Source organism: Pelophylax lessonae, assembly GCF_965119305.1.
Source record: "Pelophylax lessonae genome assembly, chromosome: 13".
In the NCBI taxonomy this organism is placed as follows: Eukaryota; Metazoa; Chordata; class Amphibia; order Anura; family Ranidae; genus Pelophylax; species Pelophylax lessonae.
The window spans coordinates 149,667,903-149,682,510 of record NC_138780.1 but is presented as its reverse complement, the minus strand read 5'-3'; the positions used below and the strand labels follow the sequence as shown (position 1 = coordinate 149,682,510).

Here is a 14,608-nt window from a genome sequence, read left to right as displayed (position 1 = left end):
CATGCATTGAAATTCAGCTGGTTCAGCAGGGACTGGACAGATTTCAATCCATGCATGGGCAGGCTGGTTGTACAGAAGTCAATCTACCAATCAACTTCTGCACAACCAGCCTGTCAAGTTTTTCCTGATAGGTCTAATTAGTGTAATCTGACAACGGGGAAGTCTCCCCACTGACAGAATGCAATAACTCGTATGGCAGGATTCTGGTCATTTTGTTTCGTCCAACCAGCTGGTTGAACAAAAAAAGTGAAGCATGTATGTTCAGCCAAACCAAAAACTAGCATTTGTGCCATGCTGCTAACTCTGCCAAGTGGCACTGGCCCTAGCATTGTGCAAGAACCATCAAATGGGAGGTCAATGAGCCACAGCTCAAGAAAGTCCCATCAACTCTAGAGGAATCCTAGGGGTTCAAGAAACCCTGGTTGGGAATGGCTCGTTTAAAGTGCAGTCACCCATTTTAACTATTCAGAATTCACTTTACATAGATCCTGACTGGATAACAGCATACTAAACTTTGCACAGTTTTACGAAAAAAAAAAAAAAAAAAGAATGTGAAACTGAAGTAAATGTATTCTCCAAAGCAGGCCAAAGAAACTAGACACCAGTCTCGCATGTTAAATACCCTGGGTAATAACTTAGCAGCTTCTAATCCCAGAACTCCTTCAGACTATATCCAAATTAGACAGCCCCTTGAAATACACTTACTCGTAACTTAAAGTAACTCTAAAGTTACTCGTAAACTCTAAAGGAAATTACACGGATGTGTATGTATTGTGTTGTAACTGGCTAAGAAGGAACTTTCATCCATTGACCAACAACTATTTGATCTAAAATAACATATTTAGACCATTATCTTTAATTAGTGGCTACTTTAAGGTCTAGGCTTTAGGTTTGCGTCGATGGCCTCAGTTTGAGATGCTTTTAAGTTTATTTAGAAATCAATGAGATTTGCAGTGAACTGACAGTTGACCTTCTTCTGACCTCAATTGGACCTGCTAAAAGTAAGTTTTGCAATCCCATAGACTCGTATGTGGAATGCAAAACCAATTTACCTATATAAAAAAAAAGTTAAAAAGATCAAACTGCTGTACAGTCAAAACTACAACTCCAATATCATACAAGTTACACAAAATAAAAAAATGTTGCTTGTTCCCACATGATCACTCACATAAATAAAATTTGTTGAACATTCTTTGTATTTTTAAAGAATATTCTTCACCATTTTCCAGAAAGTGTCCGGTCTATGGCCAAATATCCTATGTGCAGACACATTCATACATAGTGGAATTTTTACGGCGGATTGATAAAAAAAAATTTACTAACAATTTTTTAGCATGAGGCTCAACCTGCCTGGATAAAATATTTACAGTAAACCCCCATTATATCGCGGTTCCGTTTTTGCGGTCCCGGTATATTGCGTTTTTTTCTCTGTAAGACCTATTAATATTATTTTACTAATTAAATCATTAATTAAATAATTAAATATTTTTGTGTTTTCCATTGCTCTTGCTCTGTCTCTCAGTATCTTTTATGTGTTTAAATGTGCTTCTATTGTTTTAAAAGTGTGTTTAAAGACCTTTAAATGCTTGTAAAAGTACAGTGAAAGTTATAAAAACATGCCTAGAGTGTATTGAAATAGGGTCTGTCTATTTCGCGGATTTTCACTTTTCGCGGGTGGGTCCGGAACGTAACCCCCACGATGGAGGGGGTATACTGTATATATTATACTGTGTCTTCATATTACATTGTTGATGCCTGTATTGCTTGTTAAGGTTTGATTTATGAGAGCAAACACATTATTAGGGTTAAGTCACTATGCAGTACAAACGGGGATGTATATATTTTGGTTCCCTGGACACTTTTTTTCTTTTTTAAATTTGAATGGCTACATTGCACATCTGCATATCTATGCGCTTACATCTGTAGCTGCTTGTCTAGGGTAGAGCCTTTTGTCTCAGCGTTTTCTGGGATACTGCCTCCATTTTGGTGCACAGCCTTAGAAATCTGGGAAAACAAATAGGTATTAAATGTTAAAAATACAACTCACTGGTAAATAGTTTTTTTCCTACAAAGAAATGTCTCGCCTTTCCCTATAGTTTACACACACAAGCAGTTAGGGCTCTCCTCCTGCATAATTTGGAGTAAACTTGGCAAGTACAGCATGCTTAGGACCATATGTCTTCATAGACATAAGTCCCTGCATTCATGGGCACCAGCAACAGAAACACATTGGCAAATTAAAAACCAAGACAACGTTTAAAATTGACATGAGCAGATGCATTTATATATAAGGGCAAGGAACAAGGATGAGAACAAAGAAGCAGCAACCTGAATTATCAACACAAGCAAAAGAAAAAGGACTACTGCAAACAGCAACCAATCTTGTTCAATTCATCAGTAATGGAAAAAACGTAGGATGCAGTGTATGAACCTCTGGGAGCCTTTAGCTTCTGATTAAGCAGCCGAAAATTGCCATGGAATTGAGGATAACCCTAATTAGACAAATTGCAGGGGCTAGCTTGGGGATTTTAGAAGTCCAAAGGATTTGGGTGTTATATTAGCTATGTTAAAAGAGTCAGTGAACTACAACAAGGAGACAAGGAACGGCATAATCTTTTCTGTTAATACCAAGCAGTAACTGGGTATTGTTTACCATGCATGTATGATAGTCAGTGATATACACTATATTACCAAACTTATTGGGACACCTGCCTTTACACACACATGAACTTTAATGGGATCCCAGTCTTAGGGTTCAATATTGAGTTGGCCCACCCTTTGCAGCTATAACAGCTTCAACTCTTCTGGGAAGGCTGTTCACAAGGTTTAGGAGTGTCTGTGGGAATGTTTGAGCATTCTTTCAGAAGCGCATTTGTAAAGTCAGGCAATGATGTGAGCGAGAAGGCCTGGCTCGCAGTCTCCGCTCAAATTCATCCCAAAGGTGTTCTATCAGGTTGAGGTCAGGACTCTGTACAGGCCAGTCAAGTTCCTCCACCCCAAACTCACTAATCCATGTTTTTATGGACCTTGCTTTGTGCACTAGTGTGCAGTCATGCTGGATTAGGAAGGGGCCATCCCCAAACTGTTCCAACAAAGTTGGGAGCATAGAATTAACCAAAATGTCCTGGTATGCTGACTCCTTAAGAGTTCCCTTACACTAGAACTTAGGGGCCAAGCCCAACCCCTGAAATACAATCCCACACCATAATCCCTCTCCACCAAATGATTTGGACCAATGCACAAAGCAAGGTCCATAAAGACATGGATGAGCAAGTTTGGGGTGGAAGAACATGACTGGCCTGCGCAAAGTCCTCACCTCAACCAGATAGAACACCTTTGGGATGAATTTAAGTGCAGACTGCGAGCCAGGCCTTCTGGTCCAACATCAGTGCCTGACTAATATACTTCTGGAAGAATAGTCAACCATTCCCATAGACACATTCCTAAACCTTGTGGACAGGCTTCCCAGAAGAATTGAAGCTGTTATAGATGCAAAGGGTGAGCCAACTCAATATTGAATGCTACGAACTAAAACTGGGATGCCATTAAAATTCATGTGTGTAAAAGCAGGCGTCCCAATACTTTTGGTAATTGATACACACATATACATATATATACGAATCATATCACATGCATTGCACATTACTTTTGGTAATAAAGTATATTTTAATCCTGTAGTCATCTGGAATTTTTTAAGACCTCTGCAGCATTACACAGTTGCAAACTGTTCCACTCTAACTGCCAAGAATGATTCCCAAATAACCAAACAGAAGTTAGAAGAGTCAGTTTGTTTTGACTCGAAGCCTGAAGTCTTTTGTACAGATCAAAGCTGATTTATGACAGATTCCAAGTAAACCAAACACAGCAAAACATTTCAGAAAGATCAGCAGGAGGTGAATGTCAGTTTTAAATTGCCTGCAAAAAGAAAGCATGGAAAACGCAATAACCAAACAGTAAGGATGAACTGTCCGGGTGCCAGAGATGTGCAGAGATGTGCAGACTATTAGCGTCTGGTTTGCAACTACTGCTAAACAAATGAGGTGGGGATGAGTTGTTAGGATTATTGCAAAAATTAGTTCTAGGTGCTTTGAGTCTTTCAAAAATAATTTTTCTCCCAGCAGTACTGCACTGCTTCTGAGCAGAGTATACCGGAAGACTTAAGTTAGCTAATCACTTACACACTAGCAGAACAAAATCAAGCAACAGTGTTTGATGCAAGGTTCCAGAGACGTAACTAGAACCTTTAGGGCCCCCGGTGCAAGAAACCATGAAGGGCCCCCCGGACCCCTAGCTGGGGACCTTCCCTTCAAGCCTGGGTATCTTCCCACTGATCCTGGGACTCTTTACCTCGTTGCGGGACCCTTTCACAAGTTCTGCAGTAGGCTCCGTTCCTGCCATCTTGGGGCCTCCGCACGGTGGTGGAATGCCAGGGCCCGGTCCCAAGTGTGACCTTTGAGATCCTGGAAGTTCACCCACTGCTGTCAGTAGTTTTTATTTTGTGCCATTTTAATTGTATTATTTTTTATCAATTTATTTTATTGTTTTTTGACAATGTCACTGACTATGACTCCATTCAGAAAAGGAAGGAGCTGGTAAATTACATATTTTCCGACCCATTCCTGGTTCTCTATTGCGACACATCCCCTGCAGCAGACGGCAAGAGAGGGAAGGGTGCACATTGGGGGGGGGGACCAGGGAAGCACACAGGGGCCCAGAGACAGCAGAACACAAGTGAAGTGGATAGGAGTGGTGGCGGGGGCAGCATACAGAGGAACCAATCTCCTCCATTTTCCTCCTGCAGCTACAGAGAAGAAAAGGGAGGACAATGATTTATCTACATGCTGCCCCTGCCTCCCCTCCTATCCAGGTGTACAGGGGAGCCGCACAGGCCCCCTGGATCATAGGGCCCAGTTGCAATTGCAACCCCTGCAACTCCTGTAGTTACGCCCCTGCAAGGTTCCAAATCAAAGAACTGTAACCAAGGTAGCAGCAAAAATGGGTAAAAATATTTTTATTTTATATGAAAAAACACCATAAACCCACACTCCTAGAATTGGGCAGCAGCTAGCATAAACACTGGTAAGGAAAATACAATATAAACACAAATGCAGCGCTGAATAATCATAGAAAAGTCCTATAGTAGTAGAGACCGGATCTTCCACCCAGGTGTAATAGCCATAAAGTTGTAAACACGATCCTCCACCGTCACCAAACACACTGTCTCTTACCACAATGGATGGACCATTGCTCCCGCAGTGGTCAAACAGTGCAGTGGGTGATTTAGAAGGATCACTCAGCCTTAAAACCCAGATTGATTTTATATCCAGACCCCTCAAGGATATCCAAGATGAGATACATGCGGATAGAGAAAGAGTCAGACAAAGAGACTTATAGTGTAATAAGTTTGTTCTATTTTATTGAATGAATAAAATTACACTCACCAGATGACTAGTAATTTTATTCATTAAATAAAATAGAACAAACTTATTACACTATGAGTATCTTTCTCTGACACTTTCCTGATCCGCATGTATCTGATCTTGGATATCCTCGAGGGGTCTGGATATAAGATTGATCCGGGTTTTAAGGCTGAGTGATCCTTCTAAATGACCCACTGCGCTGTTTGACCATTGCGGGAGCAATGGTCCATCCATTGTGGTAAGAGACAGTGTGTTTGGTGACGGTGGAGGATTGTGTTGACAACTTTATGGCTATTACACCTGGGTGGAAGATCCGGTCTCTACTACTATAGTACTTTATGATTATTCAGCGCTGCATTTGTGTTTATATTTTTATATTATACTTCGCCACTTAAACCCTTAGCTAACCGCTAACTAAAACCGTATAACTTTATGCTTCTTAGTAAGTTGTTCACCTGCAGCACCCTATTCTTACTCTATTCACATACCTGTGTCTTCAGTTTGCAGGACTGGTCAACATATTTTTGCTTCTGGATGAGTTGTTTTAATTCACTGACATATGACTCCAGCTCATCATGGACAACCTGGAAAAGAAGGAACAGTAAACATTTAAAGGGCCTATTCACAGTATTGTATTACTGTAAACACACAATAAATGCATGTTACATACTCTGGCATTTTTTCTGAATGCGACCCCAACGTATCTTGTCAATGGATGTGCATTGTAGTGTCACATACTAATATGCCGAGCAGTGTACTACCTGAAATGGTGCACTTTTACTACACATTCTGCGGAAACATTTTTAAACAAACTCCCAAGTGCTGCAGCTGTCCGTTTGCTTACATACCAGCACTGCTGCCGCTGTAATAGTTATGGCAGCTGTGGAAAATGTGGAAAAGCCTAACATGTCACGCTTTAAAATTGTGCACACTTATGGAATGGTGACAAACTATGGTACTTCATCTCCATAGGCGACGCTTTAAAAATAGGTTACCAGTTCAGAGTTACAGAGGAGGTCTTCCACTAGAATTATTGCTCTCGCTCTAACAATCACAGTGATACCTCACATGTGTGGTTTGAACACTTTTTATATTCGCGGGCACAACTTACGTATGCATTTGCTTTGGCGCGTGAGCATGGAGGGATGGGGTGCCTTCAAATTTTTTTATTTATTTTTACACTGTCCCTTTAAAAAAAATGTTCCGATCTGCAGTTAGGATTTTGCAAGGATTTACTCTATGTCCTCTGCGATCCCTTGGTTGCATCCTTGTTGTATTGAATACCATGCTGATGTCTTTATTTTTTGATATCCACGATGCCGTCATACAAATCCTTTTTGTTTTTTCCCTTTCGATTGCTTCCATTTACACCTGTTTGAGATACTATGCAATTGTACTTTTCTAATATGTCATGCTTTGGTTTTGCCTTTGGTTTTACCTGTTTTTAAAACCCAATAAAAACGTTTGTATTAAAAAAAAAAATGTTCTGATCAGGTTTATTGCTGTCACAATGAATGTAAACATCCCTTGTGACAGTAATAGGCAGTGACAGGTACTCTTTATGAAGGGATCTGGAGTCTAAAAACCCCTAAAACCCCTCCTCTGCACTTGAAAGTATTCAAAACGCCAAGATCAGCATTTTTACATACTGAGGATTTTTTAAAACTGCCGCCTTTGGCTGCCGAGTAAACCAGACATGACGTCGCTTCCGGGTTACAACATCAGAAACCTGATAAAAGCGGATTCCAGCTTTGTTCGGGTCTTCGGCCAGCCAGAGAACGTGGCGGCTGGTGGCTCGGGTCTCCTGGTGGGATGGGAGAGCCCAGGCGTGATTCTGCAGCAAGTGGTTAATTCCCGGATCTGGACTGTAAAAAAATGTTTGTGTAATGGTGGAGAATCGACTTGTCAGGCCAGAGTTCCAGTCTTTTCCTCCAAAAAATTTCCCATAACCTTTTCAGAATTTCCAAGTAACAATGTTGGATGACTATTGTACCATGTTCTTTAAACTCGTAGTGAACTATACCCTTGTGATCAAAAGAACACACCAGCATGAGCTTACAAGAGTTTGCACTCTATCCACATTAGCATTCATCAATTTGGCTTTTGGTTGCCCACTTCTTGCATCATCACGGACATCTTCCTGCCCCTTTTAAAGTGCCTATGGTATTCAAAAACACTTGATTTCCTCATGGAACGTTCACCATAAGCCTGTTGTAACAGAGCTAAAGTTTTACTCGTACTTTTGCCAATTTGCATGCAAAATGTGAGGGTAATCCACTACTCCAGATTCCGGTCACCTATTCTCCACCAACAGTGCAACGCACAAACACGTGTTATTTCTTCTACTACTCCGTAAAGACGGAGTGCGAATGGCTATGTGACTCACCACCGTAGTGCTACGCCGCGTGCATTTCAGGAATTGAATGGTCACACCTCGTACATATTACCACCACACCAGGGATCTTCAAATATTGTCCAAATGTTTCATTCAAAGTGATCACATCACAGTGGAAGAGTGCAACATTTTGGGGCCACATAGGACCCCTTCGTCAGGCATGTGCTTGCGTGGCCCTAAAACACTCCATAAAATGTTTGAAAATCTTTGAATAAAATGTTTGGACATTATTTGAAGATTCCTGGTGTGCTGGCAATACTGTATGTACAATAATCTATGATGTTATCAATTTAAAGCCAGTAACTGCTGCAGCCCAAACCAACTTCTTAGCTCACTTCAGTGTGCAATTGGAATATTGCTTGCCTTTCTAAATCTAGGCCTCACCCCCGCCCCCGCCCCCCCCCCCCCCCCCCATTAAACAATGGGTTGCCTCAGTAAAAAAATGGGAGCCAATGCCATCTAGGGTCTAGAAGTGTATAACCATCCTACTAGTGATACTTACAGCAATGGTTTAATGGTTAGTTAGTAGTCAGAATGTACAGTAGGTACTACTCACTTTCCATCTGTGACGAAGATCAGCGCTGACCTTATCTACTGCCAGTTTCTCCTTATCAGAAGAAATTGTTCTCATTTGATCTGCTGCTTTCAAGAATTTTTCAAGGTTTCGTACGCTAAACTTGCCCACGGTTTTCTAGCCCAAAAAAAGTTAAGGTGTTAAAAAATTAAAGTTTTAACTGACAATAAATTAACTTTAACACTATTTAAAGCAAAGAACGTATTCAGTGCTAGGCAACTCCCAAATATCACCAAATCCAACAAGGTATTATTATAGGGTCATAAATTTTGGTGGTAAAACACAAAAGAATGAATGACAATGAAGAAACACGAACCTCATACTGTGAAATGAACTCTTCTGGGGTGACTTTCTGTCCCAGCAGTGTCATCGCACTTGTTATATAGGTTTCCAGGTCCCCCTTTGACCTCTCAAAATTAATTTTAATGTCTTTGTCAAGGAAGTGTTTCTCTGGAGGGTGCATGGCAAAACCCAGTCTGCACAGTAACTCCTGAATGAGAAAAGTTTAGTTATAACTTCAAGGTCCATTCTTACTACAAACACTGTATATTTTATATTACCGTTGAATACAAAGTGTAAAATCGAGGTTAGTTAATTATTAAAGCACAGCTTGACATATTTAGTAAGGTTGAGAGCAAAACGCTAAGTGGCATAACCCTTGACGTACATATGAACCCTAACAAAGAACTTGTTTGTTCTCTTTTGACCTCTTAAATTTACCTGAGCAAACTAGGCATTGTTAGGGGGACTTAAGCACAGTGATAGCACACTTTCTAAGATCATTCACCCAAATCTGCTCCTTTGATGCCCAAGCTTTTGAAGCTAACATCTTCATGTACAATGCAGGACAAATAGGGACGTAGGTCCATCCACTTTATGACAGTATAGGACAACAGCTGCCAGTTGAGCAAGGAATTAGTTAAATAATTCACCTTAGGCTGGCCATTCATTAAACAATTTTCTTATTCAATTGCCTTAGATTTAGGTTTGACCTCATAGGATTTTGGTGAATTTAAAGGAAAATTGAACAAGAAAATTGTAATGTATGGACAGCTTTATTCATCATCTCCTGGACAAAATGAGCATTTAACCCTTACAGGGCGAAGAGGGATACACTGCAAAAGTTACTATATTTTACTAAAACTTAGAGTGCAATTTTAAAGCATATAACCTAGTGAAAATAGAAGGAAAAAAAAAAGAAATCGATTGCAGCTATCGCATCTAAGGTAAGTAAGTAAGTAAGTAAGTAAGGTAAGTAAGCTACAATATATTTCCTTTTTTGTTTGCTTTAACAAGCATCACATATCATTTGCTTTTCTTGTTATTTCGGTCATGTTTTCAGGAGATCTTTATGCTGGACAGGTGACTTTACAAATGTAAGAAAGGAGAGAGCGGCGCCAGCTTAGTATGACTTTACATGACTTTACAAATGTCCCATTCTCAATACCCAGGACACCAGGTCCCACTCAGGCAAATTGTATATACTTTGATTCTAAACAAAAGGTATTAGTGGAATGAACTAGACAGAATTCAAACTACCTGAACTTTCTCATGAGCTTGAACTATATTTCGTTTCAGGCCATCAACGCTGAAATGCTGCAAGTCTTTATGAGTGAAAATAAGATGGGCCACAGCATGGACATTCATCTCTGCTTCGGCAAGTTCCTCTTGATGAAAAATCCCATTCTCATAAAAATCCTGGAGAGATCAAATAATAGTATAAAATATGGAAAGGATAATCAATCCAAAACTGAACATTTTATCTCTAGTAGTAGTCACATTCATCTGGACTTGTTCTGTAATGCTGAAGGTGTTTCGCAGCATCTCCAAGCCATTTTTACAGTTCTGAATGTCAGGAACATACCCAGCATTTATATCGACACAGGTAGTACCAACACCTTGATCCAATCATAGAATGTGTAGACGTTTATAGACCAAGAACAGGATAGGTGTGTGAAAGTTGTGGAACCAACCTGTACTACTTATATAAATCGATAGAGAGAAAAGTTTTTCATGCTCAGTGTAACTTCTTACACCATTATTCACACTGCTGTGGGTGAACCCAGGAATCTGCACATTTCATTAACATTTGGTGGATGTACTTTTGTCCTATTTCTGTTTTTTTTTTTTTTTTAATATTTAATTTTGATTGTTTCCACATGCAATTTATATTGGACCTTTGGACTGATTCTCAGCACTTATCCCATTATTTTTAATGTGGTAGTGCGTGCACTTTATATATAACCCATTTTGAATTTTTGGATTGTTCACACACTTATTTGTTTTTCAGCACTTATCAAATTATTTATCTGGCACGGCACTTGTTATATGCATGTACAGTATAATTTGTTTATCTTTGTATTCAGATGTAAAATAGGTGTAGCTTTGGGTATAAGTAATCACACGGAGCGAAAAAAAACGTTTGTTTATCGATTATGTAATTTATATTGAACTTTTGGATTGTTCACATATATTTGATTCTCAGCACTTGATTATTTAGTTGGCAGTATACTTTATATGTATACTACTTACATAAACCAATTTCTGGTGTTTGCACAGACCACTTCTTATTCTTTTGTTTTATTGGCATCAGATTTTAGATGGAAATGGTATCCTGTATCATCTTGCTCTATTTCTCACTAGATGGACACAGCTGATCCACACACTACAAAATGCTGCAGAAACTGGGGCCAGGCAAGGACTATGGGTCAGCTGTTCTCAACTTGTGGCTATCCCCATTGGCAGCTAAATTACATTGCAAAGATCCAAATCATTGTGCAAATAATGAAAACAATGCAGTGTTGGTGAGACTTTAGGATGGGTTTGAATTAAAAGGGTGCTGGAGAAATTCTGTTTGCTCTTTATATAAATTGTTTATTTTACATATGCATATTTAACACTGGACATACACCGATGACACAGAAGTCACAGAGTACTATGGTTTTCTAAAGATAGTAATTGAAGGAAAGGAGGAGAGAATCCCTGATGCTGCACATCCATGGGGTTGTATGGAGATAAGCGAGACAACCTTAGCCTCCCACCAGGCCATGCTCCAACACGTTTCGCTGCGCCCCTGGAGCTTAGTCATGAGTAACTAAAAATTGTTCTAAAAATAGTTTCTAAAAAATAGTGCCCATCAGTGTTTTTTCACTTTTGAATTAACTGTGCATGGCAGTACAGGGAGGAGTCCCCCTTCTGAGACATTCAGCTGGACATCAACTACTGAGCTCTTTAGACAGAAAACTATTTTCAGAAAAAGTTTGGAGTAGCCTGGTTAATGGAAAAAATGCTAAGGGGTCCACCTGTGAAAATCATAGCAAAGTAAATACTGCCAGAAAACAACATGCAAATTTGATGTAAAAATTACGGTCACTCAGGTTAACACAGTTGTTAATCTAGTACCATTTCCATCTTTAAAATTACAAATTATCTTTGCGATTTATGAAAATGATCAAAAGGATCATTTTGATAAATCGCAAAGCTAATTTGTAATTTTAAATTTTTGAAAAAAATGACTGTCTTTTTAACCCTTATAAAGATCCATGTGGTTTTTACTTAACTAAATATTCCAAAAGTTCCAGCTATGCACTGCTTGTTTCAGAATGAGGGATTTACCTGAATGTTGCTCATCACAGACTCCGCTGGGGTCTCTTCTGGGTGAGTGTTGGTGAGGACCTGTTCAGCACCTTCAGCCCAGACATTTACTGACTCAGCCAATTTTTCCAACTTTTCAAGATGGCTGAGAATCTCTAGGCAGGGTTGTACCGCGTCTGACTCAGCTGTCTTTGCACTCTTCTGTAACACAATGACCAGACATTATTTTAGTACTATTACCTGAAATTCTTAGGCCTATACATTAGGCATCTGTATCATCAGATGAACTGCATTGCAGTATGATAACCAACGCCATGACCTATGCTTATCTTGAAAATGCATAAAAAGTTTTGGCTTTTAGCGTTGGCTAGCATAAGGAAGGGGTTAGACCAGTCTTTCTCAGCGTTTTTATACCGGGGGGGGGGGGTAATTAGGCAAAATTACCCTTACATTGGTGGCCAGTGGAAAGAATGCCCCACGTACAATGGTGGTCAGAATGCCACTCCCAAGCAGCTCATAGATTAAGCAATTTTCTATCCTTCCACCATGGTGGATGGGGAAACCCTCCCACAGTGCTATTGTGTGTTGCCATCAGTGAGCCTTCCCTGCCGACAAAACTGCTGGCTGCTATAGCCGCCGACAGTGGTCGCAAGAAAAAAACCTGACAGGCTAGTTGTACTGAAGACATACAATGAATCAACTTCAGAACAACCAGCCTGTCCATAGGTGGATGGAATCTTGGCAAGTCCCTGCTAAACTGCCCTAGATTTGACCCATCTAAGGCTGACTTTAAAGACAGCTAAAAAGTTGAAGTGGTTGTTAAGTCAGTGTTCTCAATTACTGACAGCTTCTTTGTTATAACAAGAAATACAACTCAGTGTACTGTATGTTGTTTTTTAAACTCTAATCCTAAATACCCTAATACACATTGCCCATGTGTGGTCACATGACCACCTGTCGCTCTCCTTCTCCGACCTAAGCGCTACAGTCGGAGGGCTGAGATCTCCCTCTGGCGTCAGCTGCGCAGTCATGTGACCACACATCAGCGATGTGGATTAAGGTATTTAGGATCAGATTAAAAAAAAAAAAAAAACACAAACACTGATTTTGTATATCTTGTTATAACAGAGGGGCTGCTATTAATAGAGAACAGTAAAGAGCCATACACATGGGCTGAATGTCAGACGACATCGGCTGGTTCAATAAAAACTGTCTGACACCCCCCCCCCCCCCCCCGTGTATATGGCAGTCAGTCCGAGAGGAGCCAGCAGCTTTGGCCGGCTTCTGTCAGATGAGCATGCTGGCAAACCAGCAGCCGAGGGACTCCCAATCAGCGCTCTCAGCCAATGGCAGAAAGCACTGATCCGAGTGTTCTGGCAGGGGAGGGCCATCCCTCTGTCAGAACCCAACAGCTCAGTGGGGAGATTGATCTGATCTTAGTACAGCGGCTCCGACCAGAGCTGACAAAAACTCATAGTGGGTACCAGGCTTAACTTTACTGTCACGCGGAATAGCGGCAGGAGGGGAGGCTCACAGCAAGGAGCTGACAGACAGGGAGTGAGGGGGAGAGACCGTGGGATGATGGACGCACGTAACCTGACTACAGTATCATGGCTCAGCAGCCATGATTACTGTGGTCAGCACACACAGGGGGACACAGGAACAGATAGGATCAACTAGGTTTTTTAGAGCATACAAAGGGAAAAATGACAATGCACAAGCAAGACGCAGTTTAACAGGTTTTAAAAGAACACAATCTCTTTTTTTTTTTTTTTTTTTTTTTTTTTTAGGGTTACAATCTCTAACTGGGGGTCTTGTCACTGGCTCTGCCAAGTGGCTTTGGTCCTGGAATATTGCAGGCATCATCAAATTGGAGGTCAATCAGCGACAGCTCAAGGAACCCTTAAGCAACTTCTAGGGAGACCCCTGAGTTCCACAGAACCATGCTCGAGAATGGCTGGGCTAGACCCTCTACTAAGTTTTTTTTATTGCCTGTGTCTCCACTGGGAATATTTATCCATTGCTTTGTTCTGGTAACCATTGTTACTGTGACAGATTAAAAGGAAAATCCTAAATCCAGTGAGGACAAATGATCTGGTGACAACTCTCCAACAGGGAATCATATGGAGGCTTGGGACACTCTTGCTGGATATCATCACACAGATTATATACTCAACATCAGATTCACAGCAAGAACCGTAAATGCATTTGCTAGAAAGCTTAGAGATGTTATATATTATAATGAAGTCCCCCGAAGATCGAGAGGCAGCTATTGGTGTAGTTTCACTACTTAAGGTTCACCAGACTAAAAGCAGTATTAAACCCAAAAGCAAACTTTATATTGCAGCTTACTAATTCTTAGATGTGATGGCTGCATTCCTTTTCTTTTTTTAGGCTTTATTTTATTTTCATCTGGCGATCCAGCAAGCAAGTCTGTTTTTTTTTTCAAAAGCACAAGCTCTCCAGCATTAGTGTCTCACTAATAGAAGAGGTGTGTTACTGACCAGATCACCAGTGTCTCACTAATAGAAGAGGTGTGTTACTGACCAGATCACATGATGAAAACAGAGGGGAAAGAAAGCCTAAGAAAAGAAAACAAATGCAGCCACCACATGTAATGATTGG

At 40.4% G+C, this 14,608-nt stretch overlaps 1 protein-coding gene across 1 annotated transcript in view; it reads right to left on the bottom strand.

Annotated features, from left to right (window-relative positions):
• Positions 1–14,608, bottom strand: part of SYNE2 (spectrin repeat containing nuclear envelope protein 2) — a 550,589-nt gene that overhangs the window by 371,542 nt on the left and 164,439 nt on the right. Inside the window, exons 19-24 of the mRNA XM_082274971.1 lie at positions 12,005–12,184; positions 9,929–10,087; positions 8,706–8,879; positions 8,372–8,506; positions 5,909–6,004; positions 1,919–2,004 (exon numbers count right to left, since the gene is read on the bottom strand). Of these exons, the coding sequence (XP_082131097.1) occupies positions 1,919–2,004; positions 5,909–6,004; positions 8,372–8,506; positions 8,706–8,879; positions 9,929–10,087; positions 12,005–12,184 (830 nt within the window). The remainder of the gene's footprint in view (positions 1–1,918; positions 2,005–5,908; positions 6,005–8,371; positions 8,507–8,705; positions 8,880–9,928; positions 10,088–12,004; positions 12,185–14,608) is intronic.